General features: G+C 43.6%; 1 protein-coding gene across 1 annotated transcript in view; it reads left to right on the forward strand.

The window, feature by feature from the left end:
• The window catches only part of hmcn2 (hemicentin 2), a 47,988-nt gene extending 28,049 nt beyond the window's left edge, over positions 1-19,939 (forward strand). The window contains exons 27-82 of the mRNA XM_023958631.2: positions 235-426; positions 510-640; positions 744-888; positions 1,220-1,346; positions 1,444-1,601; positions 1,849-2,127; positions 2,212-2,354; positions 2,914-3,064; positions 3,135-3,353; positions 3,447-3,560; positions 3,651-3,835; positions 3,912-4,008; positions 4,089-4,250; positions 4,344-4,457; positions 4,662-4,858; positions 5,023-5,104; positions 5,194-5,325; positions 5,398-5,541; positions 5,617-5,776; positions 6,180-6,304; positions 6,381-6,564; positions 6,653-6,750; positions 6,840-7,118; positions 7,208-7,398; positions 7,874-7,955; positions 9,093-9,229; positions 9,313-9,454; positions 9,752-9,893; positions 9,975-10,102; positions 10,199-10,355; positions 10,430-10,551; positions 10,638-10,802; positions 10,919-11,026; positions 11,112-11,246; positions 11,496-11,630; positions 11,801-12,070; positions 12,142-12,332; positions 12,421-12,634; positions 12,784-12,918; positions 12,999-13,189; positions 13,857-13,938; positions 14,928-15,098; positions 15,272-15,424; positions 15,541-15,678; positions 15,975-16,096; positions 16,170-16,410; positions 16,482-16,541; positions 16,629-16,748; positions 17,197-17,331; positions 17,439-17,558; positions 17,653-17,778; positions 17,940-18,068; positions 18,148-18,441; positions 18,507-18,626; positions 18,721-18,847; positions 18,921-19,939. Coding sequence (XP_023814399.1) covers positions 235-426; positions 510-640; positions 744-888; positions 1,220-1,346; positions 1,444-1,601; positions 1,849-2,127; positions 2,212-2,354; positions 2,914-3,064; positions 3,135-3,353; positions 3,447-3,560; positions 3,651-3,835; positions 3,912-4,008; positions 4,089-4,250; positions 4,344-4,457; positions 4,662-4,858; positions 5,023-5,104; positions 5,194-5,325; positions 5,398-5,541; positions 5,617-5,776; positions 6,180-6,304; positions 6,381-6,564; positions 6,653-6,750; positions 6,840-7,118; positions 7,208-7,398; positions 7,874-7,955; positions 9,093-9,229; positions 9,313-9,454; positions 9,752-9,893; positions 9,975-10,102; positions 10,199-10,355; positions 10,430-10,551; positions 10,638-10,802; positions 10,919-11,026; positions 11,112-11,246; positions 11,496-11,630; positions 11,801-12,070; positions 12,142-12,332; positions 12,421-12,634; positions 12,784-12,918; positions 12,999-13,189; positions 13,857-13,938; positions 14,928-15,098; positions 15,272-15,424; positions 15,541-15,678; positions 15,975-16,096; positions 16,170-16,410; positions 16,482-16,541; positions 16,629-16,748; positions 17,197-17,331; positions 17,439-17,558; positions 17,653-17,778; positions 17,940-18,068; positions 18,148-18,441; positions 18,507-18,626; positions 18,721-18,847; positions 18,921-19,299 — 8,780 coding nt within the window. The 3' untranslated portion in view covers positions 19,300-19,939. The remainder of the gene's footprint in view (positions 1-234; positions 427-509; positions 641-743; positions 889-1,219; positions 1,347-1,443; positions 1,602-1,848; positions 2,128-2,211; positions 2,355-2,913; positions 3,065-3,134; positions 3,354-3,446; positions 3,561-3,650; positions 3,836-3,911; positions 4,009-4,088; positions 4,251-4,343; positions 4,458-4,661; positions 4,859-5,022; positions 5,105-5,193; positions 5,326-5,397; positions 5,542-5,616; positions 5,777-6,179; positions 6,305-6,380; positions 6,565-6,652; positions 6,751-6,839; positions 7,119-7,207; positions 7,399-7,873; positions 7,956-9,092; positions 9,230-9,312; positions 9,455-9,751; positions 9,894-9,974; positions 10,103-10,198; positions 10,356-10,429; positions 10,552-10,637; positions 10,803-10,918; positions 11,027-11,111; positions 11,247-11,495; positions 11,631-11,800; positions 12,071-12,141; positions 12,333-12,420; positions 12,635-12,783; positions 12,919-12,998; positions 13,190-13,856; positions 13,939-14,927; positions 15,099-15,271; positions 15,425-15,540; positions 15,679-15,974; positions 16,097-16,169; positions 16,411-16,481; positions 16,542-16,628; positions 16,749-17,196; positions 17,332-17,438; positions 17,559-17,652; positions 17,779-17,939; positions 18,069-18,147; positions 18,442-18,506; positions 18,627-18,720; positions 18,848-18,920) is intronic.
• Positions 19,940-20,190: the final 251 nt, after the last annotated feature.

Below are 20,190 nucleotides of genomic sequence, written 5' to 3' on the forward strand. Positions count from 1 at the left end.
TATGTGCTACTAACCTTGGGAGTCTTAAGCCTGCGAGCTACAAAAACTCCAACCACTTTGGAGTTGTCTTCCCTGCTGTGCTGCAGATAAATCGAGAGCTCGCGTTTTTTTCAGTCTGGGCTCCTTCCGCGATAAGTTCTACAGAAGCTGGGGTATCTGGGTGACTTATTTCTCTGTCAATAAAGCCTATTTTCTGCTCTGAATCGTTTTTCCCCCTTACCCTTGGAACTGCAGGCTCACCTCGTCCCAAGGTGCGGTGGTTCAAAAATGGCTTGGAGATACACCCGGAACAATCGGAGTTTTCTGTGGCGAAGGATGGAGCGCTTGTAATTAGCACAGCATCTGCCAGCCACAGTGGGGACTTCAAGTGTGTAGCAACCAATGAGGCAGGCTCTGTGGAGAAAAAGACCAGGCTGAAAGTAAATGGTGGGAATGTATTAATAGCTCTTAGGTTACTCCCTCTTTTCCTAACATAATGTATAAAATGGGATTTTTTTTCTTTGTTTCAGTTCCTCCAGAGATTCAAGATGATGGTCAGCCGCTAAACCTCACTGTCACCTTGAAGCAGCCCCTCACTCTGGGGTGTGATGCTTCTGGGATCCCCTCTCCATCAATAACCTGGACCAAAGATGGTCACCCTGTGAGTGCACCACCCAGGAACCATTTCTGCTTGATCTCTAGTTGCACAATGCCACCAAGTGGCTGTTAAATCAACAACAGTCAGATGGATTTTCTGTGTGCAGGTGGACAGCCCTGGGGTGTATGTGCAGAATGGAAACAGGTTCCTCAGAATCTACAGAGTCCAGCCTGAACATGCAGGACAGTTTGCCTGCACGGCTCAAAACTCTGCGGGAGAGGCACGGAGAAAATACAACATAGTGGTAGAAGGTGAGCTCATAAACCCACTGTCACACAGGAATGTGGGAACTGTGAGAAGCTGCGAAGATTCAAACCACAAATCTTGGGTTATGATTTCCAAATGATCTGAATGTCCCTCACTTTAACTCATGTTTGTGTAGCTTAAGTAAAAAAACAAAAAACAATAAAATGTCATACGGACAACACCTTGAATCCTCATAAACCTCAGTAAGAACTGGTTGACCCTCAAAAATTACATATATTTTTTTAAATTTTCTCCTAACTCAGTTATGCCTCTTTGTAAATGGTATTTGTTTATTTTTGTTTATTAATTTTGACTAAATTTGGGATTTTTTTGCAGCTCCTCCGGTGATTTCTGGAACATCCCAGCTGCAGGAGCTAACAGTAGCACAGGAACAGGAAGTGGAGTTTCAGTGTCGGGTCAGTGGACGACCAGCTCCCAGAGTGGAGTGGAGCCGCGATGGAGAGTAAGGACCCCCAACAGTTCACTGCTGCAGCCTTCAGACAAAACACATTACAACCAAGCTGTCTATTGAATCATTGGTCCATTTCTGTCTGTGTTAGGGTTCTGTCTCGTGATGGAGACCCTCATGTGGAGTTTCTGGAGGAAGGTCAGGTGCTGAAGGTCAAGTCGGTGAGACTGAGAGACCAGGGGCTTTACCAGTGTCTGGCCAGGAACAATGCAGGGACTCAGATGCGGCAGTTTAGACTCACAGTGCAAGGTTTGGGTCTGTTTTTGCTTTTAATTTCCCATGTATAAACACATTTTCATTAAAAAAATGTAAGTATGGCTGATGTGCCATAATTTGGCTTCCTGAAAGTGAGTTTTTTTTTTTTTTAAACTGCTGCTGTAGACTAAAGAAACCTTTCCCACCTCAAAAACAGATTATACCGGTGGTACATTGTCATCACTACATTGTGTGTTTATTAATCCCATCTCCATTCAACATTCTTTCTTTTTTTTTCTAGTTCCTCCAACCATTAAAGGAGGAAATGAGAGCACAGAGATGTCTGTGGTTCTGGGTTTCCCTACTGTTCTTCCCTGTGAGGTGGAAGGTTCACCAACACCCGGCATTACATGGCTGAAGGACAATCAGCCAATCGTGTCGTCTCCCCAGCTCACATACAGCCGTAATGGTCAGGCTCTGCGACTGGGATCAGCACAGGGAGACAGCAGCGGCCTGTACTCCTGCAGGGCCACAAATCCAGCTGGCATAGCCGTTAAACACTACTCTCTCAGTGTTCTGGGTAGGACGCAGTTATAACACTCACAGGTGAGCTATACCCAACAGAAAACTAATTTACATGTGACTCTTTGCCTGCATTTATTAGTTCCCCCACAGATTGAAGGAGACTCTTCAACCTTTACTTTTGCGGGTCAGGAAGAGAAAGTGCGCATCAATGGAAGTTTAGCTCTGTCTTGTGTGGCCAAAGGTTTCCCGGAACCAAAAGTGCGTTGGTTCAAAGATGGACAGGTTGGTGCGTTTTTCATATAAATTGCACATCTAAAATCCAGAAATTTGATGAGGAATTTACTGAAAATCAACCTTTGTCGGCCTCTGCTGGCAAATAGGCCGAATTACAGGCATTACGACAGAATGGAGATCCTCTGCATCCTCCTCTGCCTCCGCTCTGATGACTAAGACAGTTAGTTAGATCCGAGGCATTTATAAAAAAAAGACTGTGGTATTTAACATCACGACTCCAATGCAACCCCCCCCCCCTTCACCTGAAACTTCATATGTTTTTCTTGAACAAAAAAAGTGATGAGTCTATGTACTTTTATTCTGAATATTGTTTTCACATAAATGCAATGGGGATTGAAAGACTATAATTAATAGCAGAAAAAATAATTGAACAACTACTTTTTCATCAATTCAGTATAGTAAAATCAAATAAAAAAAGAGAAAAACATTATGTATTCAGTCTGATCAAATAACTTGTTTTATTTTCTCAAGATTTGTATTAATTGTCACATTGTCGAACTTGTATATTAAAATCTGATATATTTGGTGTGTGTGTGTGTGTGTGAAGTTGCTGAGTGGAAAGCACCATGCTGGCATTCAACACCATGGCAACTTCCTCCACATAGAGCCCGCCATGCTGTCCCACGAGGGACAGTACACCTGTGTGGTTACCAACTCAGCCGGAGAGGACAAGAGAGACTTTCACGTCACAATTCAAGGTAAAACTACGTTGCTAATAGATCTTGTTTGTAGAGGTAGAATTGTTGTTGATTCTCCATTTTCTTTTAGTTCCTCCAATCTTCCAGCGAGTAACCAACAGAGAAGCAGCCTGGGGTCTGGGGCACGAGGGGGATGATCACGAGGAAGAAATGACCGAAAAGAAGGAGGTCGTCTTGGGTCATTCTGTCAGTCTGTCTTGTGAAAACAATGCCATTCCCCCACCAAAACTTAGCTGGTACAAGGATGGAAGGAAACTCACCTCTGCTGATGGATTGGTGCTCCACCCAGGTGAGAATTGTTTTGTTTTTTGTTTGTTTGACTCCAACTTCATAGTTTTTTTTCTGGATACAACCAGTATATGTTATGGCTGCATCCTATCAGGAGGTCAGGTGCTACAAATCCCTCGAGTACGAAAGGAGGACACCGGAAAGTATACATGCAAGGCTGTTAATGAGGCAGGGGAGGACCACATGCATTTTGAACTAGAAGTCCTCAGTAAGTAATCACACCTTCTTTATGTGGTAGTATTTAGGCCTAAACAATGTACTGATATATAATACTTTTCATTGTTTTTCACCTCCTTAGTCCCCCCTGTCATTATGGGTACCTCTGAGTTCATGGAGGAGATGGGAGCGGTGGTCAACAGCACAGTGGTTTTACACTGTGAGGTGACAGGACATCCGGCTCCAGCCATCTCCTGGCTGAAAGATGGGCAGCCGGTGTACAAAGACTCTCAGCATCACATTAGCAGCGATGGCACACAACTCCAGGTGGGTTGTTGCTGATTTTGATACGTTGAGGACAGATCCTGCTTGAAGGAGTAACCCTTTTTGTCTGAACCTTCAGCTCAGCAGTGTCCAGGTTTCAGACATGGCTGGGTATATGTGTGTGGCTGAAAATAAGGTTGGGACGGTTGAGAAGCTATTCAGTCTTACAGTGCAAGGTAGGACACGGCTTTACCTCTGTGCCGCAATAAATACCTTTTATGAAGAAAACACACAAATTAACCAAACAAATGTGCAGTTCCTCCTACAATAACTGGGCCAAGAGAAGAGTCTGTGAGTGTAATCGAGGGCCATATGGCGTCATTGCTGTGTGATGTCCAAGCGTACCCTCCACCAGAGATCACCTGGACCAGAGATGGGCAGGTTCTCCAATTTAGCACCGGCGTTCATATTCTGCCTGGTCAGGACCTGCATTGTTTGCAGCTTTTCTCTGAATCCAATTGTGGAACTTTTATCACATTATTTAAACGGATTTATCTGCACTGCATGAAAGGTGGCCAGATGTTACAGTTGCCTCGGGCAAGACTGGAAGATGCAGGGCAGTATGTGTGCACAGCCAGCAACTCAGCAGGGCAGGACCAGAAGAGTTTTCTGCTCAGCATTTATGGTGAGTGAACGCCTCATGACCCATCTGCACAGAGCGGCTTTATATACACATGATCCAATTTCCAAACAACATCCGCACAAGAAGAAATGTTTATCTGTAGGTAGCTGTGATTGATGAAAGTTCAGGAACAAATCTTTTCAACACTAAATTGATCTAACAGTCCATTGTATATGTGTGTGTGTGTGTGTGTGTTTGTGTAAACAGTCTTGCCCACCCTGAAGCCCCTGCATGATGCTGAGTCAGAGTCGATGACCCCTCAGCTTGGCTCCTCTGTTACTTTGCGATGTGTAGCTAATGGATTCCCAAAGCCAGAGGTCACATGGTACAAGAACGGGCAGCAACTAGCTGCAGGAAACGGGCTGAAGATGAACAGCAACCAGCTGGAGATCATAGGAGTGCAGGTCACTATATTACACATGTCAGGCTGCAAAACAAAATACTCCTTTTAGGACCTCTTTGGCTTGTTGTGCAGATTTGAGTTTGCCTTATTCCTGTTTGTCTTCTACTGCATATGTAACACACATGTGAGGTTGGTGCAGAAACGCTAACGCTCACTGCTGTCTAGATTTCTGATGGAGGTACATACACTTGTAAAGTTTCTAATATGGCTGGCCAAGTGGACAGGACTTTCAAGCTGGCAGTTCATAGTAAGAAAACCACAGCTCCATTTCTGAACAGTTTCTAAGAAGGTTGCGTTCAGTAGTTTTGGACGTATCTCACAAAAATGTTTCCACAGTCCCACCTGTGCTTGATGGGCCACTGCGGGAGTCAATTAATTCCACACTGGGTTCCCATGTTGCCCTGCTGTGTGAAGCAACGGGAGTACCTGTTCCCAGCATCACCTGGCTCAAAGATGGAAGCCCAATTGGTAAATAAAGGGCAATTTAAAATCATGGATTTGTGTGACTGCTGGAGTGATCAGATGTGCTTGGCTTTTCAGAAAGTAGTCTGCAGTGGCAGTGGTCAGTTCGAGGCAACCGGCTGGAGCTGGGTCCTCTCAGTCTGTCTCACGCCGGAACATACACATGCGTGGCCAAGAACAGTGAGGGGCAAACACAGAAGGACTATACCCTCACAGTGCAAGGTAATTACCCTTCTTTTTACATGTCAGAGACAAAACCCGGAAGGACCACTAATGCTTCATTTGTGTGGCTCCCAGTATCCCCCACCATTCTAGATTCAGACCAAGCGTCTGACGTGAGTGCACCCATGGGGGAGGAGGTCACCCTGGATTGCAGAGTCAATGGAATCCCCACCCCCCGCATCAGCTGGCTGAAAGACGGAGTGACCCTGGTTGAGTCAAACTCCCATCACATCTCGTAAGCAATTTAAACTGAGTAGACCTGAAAGTATCCAGACTATTTCAGTGCTGTATATGACATGATAAACAAATTTCCCTTAAGGTTTGACTTAAACCCCATTAATCATTTCAGAGAACTACGCGGATGACTGAAGGATGTGTGGACGGACAAACAGTTTACAGTCCTTGTCTGTTTTTACGATGAACAGCTGTTTTCCAGCTGTTCGTGAGCTGATAAGGTTCACTGTAGCCAAATCAGCCAAACATAAAAAAATCACATCTATATGGGTTTTTGTCTAAAAAAGCTTGGGCAGTGATCATGATGAGCAAAATACATATTTAAATCAAAGGAAGGGGGTAGAATAAGATTAAAACGTAAAATCAATGTCACAAAATAATGTTTAATTTTTCTATTTGTACAGGTTGAGCCCCGATGGAGGCAAACTAACCTTCCTACGACTAAGTGCTGAGGATTCTGGGACATACACATGCTTGGCTGTCAGCACCGTCGGTCAAGATACCAAAATCTACACCGTCTATGTTCTTGGTAAATTTAAATTTACTATTTGTATCATTTTGTTTGGGTTCAGTTGTTTATTATTTGGTGCTCTCATTTGTCACAGTTCCTCCATCTATATCTGATGAGTCAACAATTCCCAGAGAGGTCCAGGTGACGCAGGACAGCGTGGTGACGCTGGAGTGTCGTGCAGCAGGACACCCACCTCCTCAGATCAGCTGGATGAAGAATGGCCGGCCGCTGCTCCTCTCGCCTCGGACACGCCTCCTCTCTGGTGACTCTTTGCTGAGGTCGGGTCAGACTCTTGCAGCTATCATGCTTAGCGGAATGCATGATTTTTACTGAAACAGTTCTGCTGTTTTTTTTGAAAAACATTAGGATTGCTCATGTGCAGCAGTCTGATTCTGGAGTCTACACTTGTGTGGCACGCAGTCGAGCCGGTCTGGCCGAGTTAAGCTATGATGTCCAAGTCCAAGGTACAATAAACTCACACCATCAACTGAAAAGACAAGAGGAAACTCTTTGGATTGACAGGTGTCATTTAGTGTGCGTTTGCGGTCTGCAGTGCCCCCTGGTGTGGATCATGTGGAACCAGTAGAGCCAGTCACAGTGGTTCAGGGATCCCTGGTGACCCTGACCTGTGAGGCACATGGTGTCCCTCCCCCCACTCTGACATGGATGAAAGATGGTCAGCCGCTGTCCCTGCACCGCAACCTGCTGCTGGATGGACAGGAAACGCGGCTGCAGCTGCCGGATGTAGCTCCTTCAGATGCAGGCCTCTACAGCTGTGTGGCAAGCAACCAGGCTGGAAGCAGCACCAAGAGCTTCAACCTCACCGTGCTCGGTAGTTGTCTTTATTCAATGTACCCCGGCTTTTAAAGCATTCGTGTAAATAATGAAAATAAATCCAAAACGTTCCGTTTTCTCATTCAGAGCCTCCTAAAATAATCAGCTCCAGTTTCCCAGTGGAGCTGACTTTAGCAGTGAACAGTCCTCTAGAGTTGGAGTGTTCTGCAGAGGGAGTCCCACCTCCAACCCTCAGCTGGCTCAAGGACGGCCGTCCCTTGGAAAGAAGTGACATTGTTCATCAGGATGGAAACTTTGTTCGGATCAGCAAAGTACAGGTACAATACACACTTAAAGCATACTGTATATACAATTGTGATCAGCATATTCACTGATCAAATTAAATGTGGCCATAAGGGGGCCCAAGACCAGGTGTCATAAACGCAGAGGGTTGTGTCAGGAAGGACATCCAATGTAAAATATTTGCCAAACCAAATTGCAAATCAGACCTATAGGAAACTGATTCGCTGGGGTGTCCCCTGAAAGAAAAATCTAAAAGGAAAGAAAGATATTCAGAAACTAAATTGCATTCTAAAATAATGCAGCTAAAACCAACCATTCATGCTTTTGGATTTTTTCTATGTTTTTTATTAAAATTACTATTAAAATGACAAAGAAATTATTAAAATGTTTGCAACATCAATATGAATATGGTCGCAGTTAAAATTCACATCACATTCATCATCGTCCATCCAGGCAAACTGTTGTGTTACGCAGGAAGCACTCAAGAAGATGAATGTGCTCTTTTTTAAGGTTGAGGATGCTGGACTGTACACCTGCTTAGCCAGCAGCCTGGCTGGAGAGGATGGAAAAAACACCTGGGTCAGAGTCCAAGGTGAAACCATGTGTTCTTATTTAAAACTGCATTTTGTGTCTTCTTCAGCTTCTTTAAACTTGATGAGACTGAAAATTGTGCTTTTCGGTTTCTGCAACTTGATATATACGTGTTGATACGCGTTAAAATTAATCATTTTAGTTTTAATTGGATTAATGACTTAGCTTTTCCATCTTCTCCTAATTTCTGAGAAAAATGATACCACAAAGAGGCACAATCTTTGAGCTTTTGTGTGCCAGACTTAAATCTGAGTAAATGCAGAGGGCTGTGTCAGGAAGGCAAAACCAAAGTCAAGGTTTGTTATCTGAATCACAAACTGGATCCGTCATGGCAATGGCAACTGCCGCCTCTTGCATAGGGTGGTGGTGTGTAGGATGACTTTGATGGTGAAGAAGATGAAGAGGCCAAGGGAAGAGCATTAGGAGACGTTTTAGATAAGGAGACTGTCCCACATGATTGGGCAGCCACAGCTAAAGTGATCACAGAGACTGAGTCATCTGCCATGTGTCATCTGGAAAGAAAGAAGGCCGATCGGGACACTTGGAGATGGAATGAAGAAGTTCAGTAGTAGGTTGAGAGGAAAAGGTTTGCTAAGGAAAAGTGCAACACTAAGAGGACAAAAGGCAGGGTACTGTGAGATGCTGAGCAAGGTAAATGTGGTAAAGGCTTGAAGAATGCAGGAGAAGTGTTTTCATGTCTATTTTTAAAAGGAAATGGAGATTTATGGAAACTAAAAATGAATGAAGTTATTGGAGAGTAGAGTGAACTTTTGTTCCCTTAACCCTTATGCTATCCTAGGCACTTTAACATTGGGAGTTGGGTCATCTAGACCCCACAACCTTTTTCTTCAATGATTTGTGATCTTCACTGGTGTCCATGGATTACATGAAATCCTCTTCACCTTTATCCACCTTTGTCATGGTAGGGAGACCACGTCAATGTAAGGGTGGAGTCATAGGATAACACAAGGTTTAAGCAAACCACCACTTTAATAAAAAGCTCATAAGCTTTATATCTGTTTGCAGAGAGTATCTGTTTACTGTTTTCTTTTTGATTTGTTTGGGGGTCAAATCTCAATCCTGGATGCCTGAATTAATTCACCAGGTGAAAAGACCTCAATTTCTTTTTGTGCTTCAGTCCCACCAACGCTTCTTGGTTCTGGCGATGTAAGGACGTTATCAGTTCCACTGAATGGGCACCTGACCATGGAGTGCCTGGCTGATAGTGACCCCCCTCCAGATATACAGTGGTACAAAGATGAAGTCAAACTGCAGGTACACACTGAAAAATGGGATTAAATATTTATCTTTTTTCACCATTTACTCACTCCCTCTTTCCTTGTCTTTGCCTACATCAGTTGGGTGGTCGTGTCCAGCGGCTGGCAGGTGGTCAGTATCTGGAGATACAAGAGATGAGGCCTGAAGACGGCGGACAGTACAGCTGTGTTGTTACCAACATGGCTGGAAGCAGCAGTCTCTTTTTTACAATAGACATTGTTTGTAAGTCTTACTTGGATAAGTTACTTTTTCCAGGTCATTCTTTTCTTTAAGTGTTATTACGGGTTTAGTTTGTAATAAGATTTGTGCTTTCATGATTTTTTCCCATGATTTCTTTGAGGAGAAATCACTGTAGATACATATTAGACCTGAATGAAAAAAAAGCTTTCTGTGCTGTAAGCTATTTTAATGATGTACTCAGAATTATAGGAAGGCTGTAAGTTGCTTTTTGAAATTCAAAGACTTCCATTTAGAGTATCTTGTGACATAAAACTGATGTGTGCGTCTCTGCATTCCCAGTGCCGCCTGTAATAAAGGAGAGCAGTTCTGTGGTGACCGTACGGGTGAACCAGGATGCTGTTTTATCCTGTGAGGTTGAAGGTGACTCTTCACCTTCAGTCATGTGGAGGAAAGACGGCTTCCCTCTGCCTAAACATAACAAGTATGATGGCATAAAAACTATTATTGGCTCAGTGTGTTGGTAAACTTTAAGCATTGATGTTTATATGTTCATTTTGTTCAGATACACTGCAATGTCGGAGGGTTCCCTGCATATTCACCAAGTCCAGTTAAGTGATGCAGGTCGATACTATTGCACAGCCTCCAACCAGGCTGGCTCAGACCACCAAGCAATGGACCTTCGAGTATTTGGTAAGTTCATAAAAACTAAACAGTAATTTGATTTTAAATCCAGAGCAGAGGCTGTGTTCATTGCTGTACCTGATATAATCTGTTTTGTTTAATTAGTGGCTCCTTCCATCAGCCCGGGTCCATTTAATGTAACAGTAACCGCTGGAGTCAGAGCTCTGCTAAGCTGTGAAACAACAGGGATACCCTCACCAAAAGTTAGCTGGAAGAGGAACGGCACTCCTCTTGACATTAGTCATCATCCTGGAGAATACAGGTGATAAAAAAGCCATTAACACTCTTTATGTGCAGGGAAGAGGCATTTTTAGTCCGTCCGGCTTTTTTCTCCAGGTTGTTGGCTTCTGGATCACTGGTTCTGTTGTCTCCATCGAGTGAGGATGAAGGTTATTTTGAATGCACTGCAGTCAATGATGTTGGAGAGGAGCGTAGGGTCATTGAAGTCATCTTGCAGGGTAACAATTGGAGTTTTTTTATTTTTTTTATATAGATTGGATTTTCAGTGGTGTCTTTTATGAATTGGTATTTGTTTTCTCTGTAGTCCCACCATCCATTGAGGATGATGTTACAGCTGTCAAAGCTGTAAAAAGGTCTTCTGTAGTGTTGCCATGTCACGCACAAGGTGAGCCTGAGCCCACTGTCACCTGGACAAAGAGTGGAGCCAAACTGGGTGTCAGAGGTGGAAGTTACCGTGTTCTTCCCACTGGTAAGATCTCTATATATTTGGACCTTTCGACCATATGTTTAGGTGCAACAAAAAGGAAGCTTTAGTACATTTTTTCCCCTCACCAAGATTTATTTTCTGTCCTTATTTTTATGCAGGAGTGTTGGAAATAACTTCGGCTTTGCCAAGTCATGCTGGCAGATACACATGTTCTGCCCGAAACCCAGCTGGAGTGGCTCACAAACACATCTCCCTAACAATACAAGGTAACTCTACTGAGCGTGCTGCAAATCAGCCAAGTGAGGAAAACATGTCAATCTAATCAACAAAGAGCTCTTCTTTCACTCTTAGAGCCACCGGAGATCAGGCAGATGCCAGAGGAAGTGCAGGCCGTGTTGCATCATGGAACTGTTCTTCCGTGTGACGTTCAAGGACTCCCAAGACCATCAGTCACCTGGCAAAGAGAAGGAGTTCCCATAGCAGCAGGTTTGAAGCTGAAAAATGTTTTTTTTTAATAATACTTTAAGCCTCTTTTAAATTAACTTTTTTATAAATGACCTCCATCATGAGAAAAATACTACAAGAACATGTTAAAAACACAATTTTTATGGGGATGGGTCTTTAACAAAATGTCCTGTAATTGCAAAGACAGCACTTCCCAGTCTATAGGTTCAACCTCCACATTGATCACTGGGAGTCTTGATTTTTCTGCTCTTCCCTTTGTATCTGTTGCAGGACACAGGCTGGCTGTGCTCTCCAGCGGGGCACTGAAGTTTTCTCGTGTCACACTTGGTGACGCCGGAACCTACCAGTGTGTGGCGAAGAATGACGCCGGTGTAGCTGTGGCAAAAACCAAACTGGTCCTTCAAGGTAGACTTTAGTCTTACTCACATAGTAAATCTTTGGAGCTCAAAACGTTATCTCATGTGCAAAAGTAATTCTAGTTTGGCAGATAGCTACACCAAATACATATAAGGAACTATTTTTGGTGTTTTATAATGGAAGACACCTCTTCTGGTGTGTGTGTTTTTTTTTTCCAGTTCCACCAGTGTTGAGTGTGCCAAGAGTTGAGTACACAGCTGTGTTGGGTCAGCCAGTCAGTCTGGAGTGTGTGGCGGACGGGCAGCCGCAGCCTGAGGTTACATGGCATAAAGACAGGAGGCCTGTTGCCGACAGTACTCACACACATGTATTTTCCAATGGAACTCTGGCCATCACCTCCACCCAGCGCAGCGATGCTGGCTTTTACACGTGCACTGCCAGAAATGTGGCTGGCAGAGCCAGTCATGATATGAGGCTGCAGGTTCAAGGTGGGTGAAGACTTACATCAACTCCTGGTCATGTTTTGCAGCAACTGTAACATCTGTGCGGTTTATTTCAGTCCCACCAATGATTCCTCCGGTGCAGACTGAGCTGTCAGTCATTCAAGGGTTTCAGGCCCTTTTGCCCTGCGCCGCTCAGGGCTCTCCAGAGCCCAGGGTATCGTGGGAGAAAGACGGTGCAATAGTTCCCAACGTTCCTGGCAAGTTCACATTCCTCAGATCAGGAGAGCTGATTATTGAAAGGGCAGAGGTTGGTCTAACTGTCACTAATAAAAAAGGCTCATATAAGTTATAGTTTTGGGCAGAGGAATCAGTTATGAGGGCTTTTCTTTCCACAGCCAGGAGACGCAGGTGTGTTCACATGTGTGGCCACAAATCCTGCAGGCTCTGCAAGACAAGACATTCGCCTGTCTATCAACATGAGGCCTGTCTTCAAAGAGCTGCCAGGTGATGTAACCTTAAACAAGGGGCAGAGCCTGCTCTTATCTTGTCATGCACAGGGAACACCTCCTCCCGTTATCTCCTGGACTGTCAACAACATTCCTTATGAAGGTACCTTTCTATCTTTTTTTATTAAATAGCTGCAGACTGAAACAATTTCTTCTTTGTCTTGGATGTTTTGCATGGTATTGCTGGTCTGAAGAGAATCTTGAAGCCTGCCTGCAGAGTAAATGTAACCGCAATGATTGCAAATGTTTCAGGAGGTGTTGTAGATGAAGCTGGCAGGAGCTCAGTCATCATTGACAATGTGACTTTGAGTCATGCTGGGACGTTTGTGTGTGTCGCTGAAAACAGCGTGGGAGCCATCCGAGCGCTCTCGTTTGTCAGAGTCAGAGGTGAGGGTTTGTTTCCCCACTTAAACCCTTTTAACCCTCTCGGATCAGTTGGCATCAATGCCTGTGCTCTGAATTCTCAGAGCCTCCAGTGTTGAAAGGCGAGGCCCACACCTCTCAGACTGTCATCCAGGGGGGCTCTGCTAACCTCGACTGTCCAGTCCACGGAGACCCCAGCCCGGTGATCCACTGGTTACGAAATGGAAACCCTGTAGGACGGCTGCTTCGAATGCAAAGCCTGCACAACGGATCTTTGGTCATCTACAGCATCACAGTAAATCCATCCATGCATTTTCCAAACCCTCTTTTGAGTTCACGGGATCACAGTAAATGTAATGTATATTTTGTCCTGCATTGACCCCATCTGTGCAAAACTTTATAACGTCTTGTGTCTCATACTTAAATGACTGAAGCATTGTTTCATCCTGGGGAAAAAATATGGCTGTGTCAGCATCATCTGAATTGCTCTTGCATTCATAAACATTGAGTGACTGTCCTACAGTGTCCTGCCTCCGCCCAAATCAGATTCAGTTTAGCCACACGCGTTAACTGTATTAGCAAAAGAGGAAAAAAAGGAACAGAGCGCTGGATCTTCCCAGACTCTGCCCCTTTTTCCTTTGCCTCTAACCTTGTTATGGTCTCTTTCTGCTGCTATAATTGCACTGCCTGCAGCTGAGACTTACTCACAGATGGGTGACTTTGCTTCCCACAGAACACTCTAATGTAAAATCTGCCCTCTCTGGCTCAGTAATATCTATCATGACAATTCAGTGAAATAAATTAGATGTCCCATTCAGATTGTCAACTTTCCTTCCTTCTCTGTTGACTCTCCTTTTTAAAAAAGTAAAAAAAATCAGGAGTTTTGTTCGGGTTTGTGCAATTGTTTGGACAAAGGTATGAGTGAAGATTGAAGTTGTAATTTTGGTATATTTGATTTGCAGACTGCTGATGAAGGAGAATATCAGTGTGTGGCTAAGAGTGAGGCTGGAACAGCTGAGAGGACCATCACTCTCAAAGTTCAAGGTGAGTTCTGCCTTCATAACCTAATGCACACTTAACCCTTGTGCTATCTTAGATGACCCCACCCTTACATTTACGTGTTCTCCCAACCATGACAAAGGTGGATAAAGGTGGAAAGATTTCATGTAATCCATGGACACCAGTGAAGATCACAAATCATTGAAGAAAAAAGCTTCAGCGCACTGTCTAGTGGGTCTAGATGACCCAACTCCCAATTTTAAAGTGCCTAGGATAGCACAAGGGTTACACATTTTCATACATTTCTTGAAAGGAAAAGTTTTGTATTTACTTATTTTTTATCTCACTTTAAGAATTGATACAAACATCAAACTCTGGATAGTTTTTTCCCCCCTTTTTAATGAGCTTTAAAGTCCAACTCTGATCATTCGGAAAGCGTTACCAGTGGTCTTAATTATGATTTTGCAGTTTTTAGCCTAAATAGAAAAAAACAGTTGTTTTCCAGAACATAGTTTCTGCAGAGCTGCAATAGTTCATTAGAAATTCCCTTCTGAGCTGTTGGTGGGACTCTTGGCATGGAGGAAGCCCGACCCTACTTCCCGTGATTCACCTGTTTACTCTCTACCGCTGGCTTACAACCCCAGTTCAACCCCAACTAACAATACCAGGGCAACAAAAATGGCAAGTAATATTGGAGTTATCCAGCTGTACAGTTTAGAGCTAGATGCCAGCTCAGATGAAAAAAAAAGAAAAAGAAACAAGTTGTACATGCTTGTAACATGCCAATTGTAGCTTCTATGTCACACCTAAAACCCTTTTCCAACTGTATTTTTTTCATCTGCTCCCGAGTCACACAGATTTGAATAAATTGAAAAACTCAGAAATGCAATTGTGTGCTTAATTTTGTTTTTATATGTCCTCCATCATCAGAAAAATGCCACAAGAACATGCTAAAAACATTAAAAAAATTTTTTTCCTTGGAATGGATCTTTAAGCCTTGAGCTGTTTTTACAAACCAGTGTTTGGGGTTTCAGTCAATGGAGGCTACTCTCTTTGGGGAGAGTGGAGTCCATGTAGCAGCAGCTGTGGGGAAGGCCTTCAGGAACGGGTACGATCATGCAGTAACCCAGAACCGGCAAACGGTGGACGACCATGCAGCGGTCCCAGTGTTGATACTAAGAAATGTTATGCTGGACTGTGTCCAGGTAAGATTTACTCAATTTCTTTTTACATCATTTTCACGACAAATAATCCACTTTAGGTTATTAGTGATTATAAAAAACAAGTATTTTTTTTTTCTAAATTAAAGTTTGGTTTTTATCTGTAACTGAAAATGATGGTCACACTTTTCTGTATTTTTGCTGGTTTTTGGTGAAAGGTGAGGTTCCACGCAGAACAAGAGGCAGCCTGATAGGGATGATGAATGAGAGAGAGTTCGGGGTGTCCTTCCTTGAAGCCAACATTACCGACAATGTGGAAGAAGGCAGCAGCACTTTACAGGCACGTCTGGAAAACATCCCCCCTTCTGTGGGTGAGTCACAAAACGCCCTGTGGGTCAATTACTTCAAAACACGCAGTTTTAGTTTAGTCACAGGTTTAAGTGCAGTTTTCTTTGCAGTTTTGACCCAAACCGTGTTTGCATCATAGGGCCCCTGCTGCGGGTACTTGTCTCTGTGTTCACCCCTGTCTACTGGACCACTGTGCTGCAGAACGGCGCCGCCATGAATGGCTACGCTTTCACTCAGGGCAACTTCAGGCAGGAGTCTCAGCTGGAGTTTGAGACTGGTGAGGTTTGCCCAACATCACATGTGTCATTTCATTTTCCAGTTAATGTATTTCATGCCTTTAAACGTTTTAATGTGACTTTTAGAGAGATTTGATTTATGTAACTACTTGTTAAATGACTAAACTGCTGTCTGAACTACTTTATTTTTGGTCCAAAACTCTGACTGTGATGGAAACGTCTTAAAAACAGAATAAGGCTTAGTACATTCCCTCATATGAGGAGGACAAGCATGGCCAGCAGGTGGCGGCACTATCTAGGTTCACAAGAAAAACTATGCTTGTCTGGTCAATCACAGGAGAGGTTCTTCGTTTGACCCACGTTGCCAGAGGTCTAGATCCTGAGGGGGTTCTGCTAATCGACATTGTGATAAACGGATTTGTTCCTCCATCATTATCATCGTCTCACCTGAGCCTCCAGGTGAGTTTCATGGGGTCTAACATATGTCATCCTCAGAAAAGTCCTAATTCTCTGATGTGATTCTGTCCTGCAGGAGTTTGACGAATCGTATGTGCAGACGGGCCAGGGGGAGCTGTATTCGTGGTCCTCTCAGACCCATCAGAGAGGGGGAAGCCCCATGGTGCTGCGCTGTAATCACACCATCACTTATGAGGGCCAGCAGGAGCGGCAGGGCCCTCTGCTCCAGCTGCTGAAGATCTCCGGCATGAACAGTGTCTACAACATGTTTACTCTCACTTTGGACTTCCACATCACTTCCAGCCTCATCATTCCAGGTTACATTACTGCCATTGCTACGTATCACAGTTTGTGAAGTTTTGCAGCAGCTAACCCTGATTGTCTGCAGATGGCTATGAGGACACTTGCCCCAAAGGTTTCACTCTTGACGAAACCTCTTACTGCGCTGGTAAGCTGCTTTCCCTTGCGAAGTCTCCTTCCTGTAATTGTTTATTGTGATATTTATCATTTTGTCTGTATTGTGTGTTCCTGTTAGATGAAGATGAGTGTGTGCTGCAGTCCCCCTGCTCTCATTCATGCAACAACATCATGGGGGGCTTCTCCTGCTCCTGCCCTTCTGGTTTCACCATTTCCACAGAGACCAACATGTGTCAAGGTGGGATGAAAGAAGCAGTTAAGCCTTTTCTGCTTAAAGTCCCACTCCGTTCATTTTTTTTTCTATTCATAAAGCATTCCCAGTGATCCTTAATAATGATTAGGCTGTTTAAGGCACATCTTAGAAAAAAAAAACTGTCATCCTCTATACTTTCTGCAGAGTGGCAATAGTTCATTAGAATTTCACTTCTGAGTTGTTGGCATGACTTACAACCTTTTACAAATGGCATTTTTTTGTTTTTTGGTTACTTACGATTTGAATAAAGAAAATACTCAGAAAACGTTATTATACGCTTAATTTTCTTCATAAATATCCTCCATCATCAGAAAAATACCACAAAAACATGTTAAAAACACCAAAAACACAATTTTTCATCGGAGTGGGTCTTTAAATTATCTGCTTAGGCCCGTTTAAACCCCCTGCTTCTGTTTTAATTTCAATGTTCCAGACATTGATGAGTGTTCCCAAGGCTCCCACATGTGCCACTACAACCAGCAGTGTGTAAACACAGTGGGCACGTACCGCTGCCAGGCCAAATGTGGAGCCGGGTTTAAGCCCAGCATCACTGGAACCATCTGTGAAGGCAAATCTCTGATCCCGCTTTAGCAGTCATTCTAACTGATCAATGCATTTTCTGTCTCTGTGTGGATTTTTTTTTTCACATGGAAATCTGCTAAATCTATTTTTCAGATGTGGATGAGTGCCAGGAGTCTTCCGTCTCCCCGTGCCAGCATCAGTGCCTCAATACTCTGGGCTCCTACCGCTGCGTCTGCCATCCGGGGTACCAGCAGGCTGGACATCGCTGCATTGGTCAGACAGCTCAGTGATCAAACATGGCTTCCTAAACACTGAGGATCAACAGAGAAATAATTATACATTAAAAGTTCAATTTGGGCTTTTACAGACATCAACGAGTGCATGAGAAATATTTGCCCGGCTCACCAGCAGTGCCGTAACACCGAGGGAGGATACACATGTTTTGACAGCTGCCCAGCTGGAATGACCACAGCAGAGGATGGAGTCTGTGTGGGTTAGTGGCGGTCACTTTATGTTTGCTGATTTACCTTTAGACTATGAAACACAAGGGGTTAAATCTACATTTACTCACTACATTAAAGTATTTTCCATTAATTAGATATAAAAAAACTGATATACAGAACATGACAATATGGGATATCTTCTGTTTTTCAGATATTGATGAGTGCCAGGATGGGAGTCACATGTGTCGCTACACTCAGATCTGTCAAAACACCGTTGGAGGTTATGCTTGCATTTGTCCAAGAGGCTACAGATCCCAGGGTGTGGGGCTTCCATGTCTTGGTAGAACCTTTTAATTCCCTTTTTTATGAAATATCTCCCATTAATGAAAAATAAAACTGAATGCTATTTTGCTTTTCAGATATTAACGAGTGCCTGCAAACTCCTAACCCTTGCGCCCACCAGTGCCGTAATGTTCCCGGCAGCTTCAGGTGCCTCTGCCCTCCTGGGACCGTGCTGCTAGGGGATGGGCGGTCCTGTGCCGGGCTGGAAAGAGGACAAGCTTTTACTAATGGCACTAGAGTCAGGGCAAGACTCCGCCCACAGCTGGTGTCATCCATAGGCCGGCCAATCCTGTCTCGTTCTAATGGAGTTTCTCGAATTACCAGACAGAGCTGTCCCGTTGGGTACACCAACAAAGACGGCACATGTGTCGGTATGTTTACATAATAAAAGAAAAAGAAAAAAGGATTCAAAATATTCATAATATTTTCTGGACAGATGTGGATGAGTGCCTCCTGAGGAAACCGTGTCAGCATGAGTGTCGGAACACTGTTGGAAGTTTCCAGTGTTTGTGTCCCCCAGGGTACCAGCTGCTGCCCAACGGCAAAAGCTGTAAAGGTAGGAGTTTCCTTTGACAGTCTCCAAACTAAACAACTCTCCATCTCTCCTTCCACTATTACTGCTAAGTTCTTTTTTTTCCCCTCAACATCAGACATTGATGAATGTTCTGAACAAGGCATTCAGTGTGGACACAATCAGATGTGCTTCAACACTAGAGGAGGGTACCAGTGTCTGGATACACCTTGTCCTTCATCCTACCAAAGAGGGGGCAGCCCTGGGTAAATTTGAGCATTCTACTGTTTAAAACAGTAAAGTTTATACTAAAAGTGACAAATTTTCTCTTTTTTTAAGGACCTGTTTCAGGTCTTGCTCCGCGGACTGCAGCACAGAGGGCTCCCTTCTGCTCCTGCAGTATAAGCTGCTCACGCTCCCCTCTGGCATACCAGCCAATCACAACGTGGTACGACTGTCTGCGTTCTCGGAGTCTGGCGTCCTGCAAGAACGTACGTCGTTCACAATACTTGAACAGGAATGGGAGGCAGGAGGCATGGGCCGGGTTTTCGGCATCAGAGACGAGGCTGGCAGAGGGATCATCTTCACCCTGCGACACCTCAGCAGGCCGGGATTGGTTCGGCTCAAAGTGCAGGCCACCACTGTCTCGCTACAGGGTCGCATTACATACCAGAGCATTTTCATTATCTACATCTCCATCTCAGCGTACCCCTACTAAGCTTACGTCGTCTGATCCTCTGCGACTTTTGACCCTTACGCCACAAACAGAACATTTCACCTCAAAAAATCAAACTAAGCAAATAAAAATTTCCTAATAAAACTTCGAAAGTTATGATAAATAAGGAAAAACAGTGGAGGGAAGGCATGAATAAAACTATCAAGATTTTCTTTTCAAAACATTTTGCAATCTGCCATTTTTATGATGTTAGGAATGGTACAACATTGATTTTTTTTTTAATCCTAACACTAAATGAAGCTTATTTCCCATCACATTGAAATATTAACATAAGGTTTTCCTATTATTTATTTAAGACATTGAACACATCACTGGTTAAGCCACCTTCAGTCACAGGAGGTTTAAGGTAACACGGATCTACTGTTGTTGCATTGGCACATTTTTTTTTAGAAGCTTCTGGCTCTCCTGCCAATGTAGAACCCTGTTTAATCTATTGTAAACATGTTTTACCCTCTATACTAAGGTAAGGTGCTATTCTGAATGTAAATGAGTGTTGGGGATTAGTGCAAGAAAACAAAATAAGAGCTTGCAGTCCCTATGGTGTGGCGTGAACCACAAAGCTGTAGTTTTATTTTTTTTCAGCATTTGTAAAGCCTTTCAAAAATTAAAGTTGTGACACAAATGTTTGATGTTAAAGTGTGACTCACTTTTTTATACAAATTAAAATAAACATCTTGTTTTTTTTAAACTCAGAATGTAGCAAATGGCATTCCTACTACAGTTTACTTTGACAGGAACTACTTTTTAAATTAATTAAGGTATAATGCCCTATGAAGTGGCCATTATCAGAAATTATACTACGGCCCGGGTAAATACTCAATTCTGATTGGCTGCTAGGTATGTATTATGTAAGGGTTAATGGCCGACGACGTG

The sequence above is a fragment of the Oryzias latipes genome, chromosome 9, assembly GCF_053564925.1.
Source record: "Oryzias latipes strain Hd-rR chromosome 9, Olatipes_Hd-rR_3.1".
Taxonomy (NCBI): Eukaryota; Metazoa; Chordata; class Actinopteri; order Beloniformes; family Adrianichthyidae; genus Oryzias; species Oryzias latipes.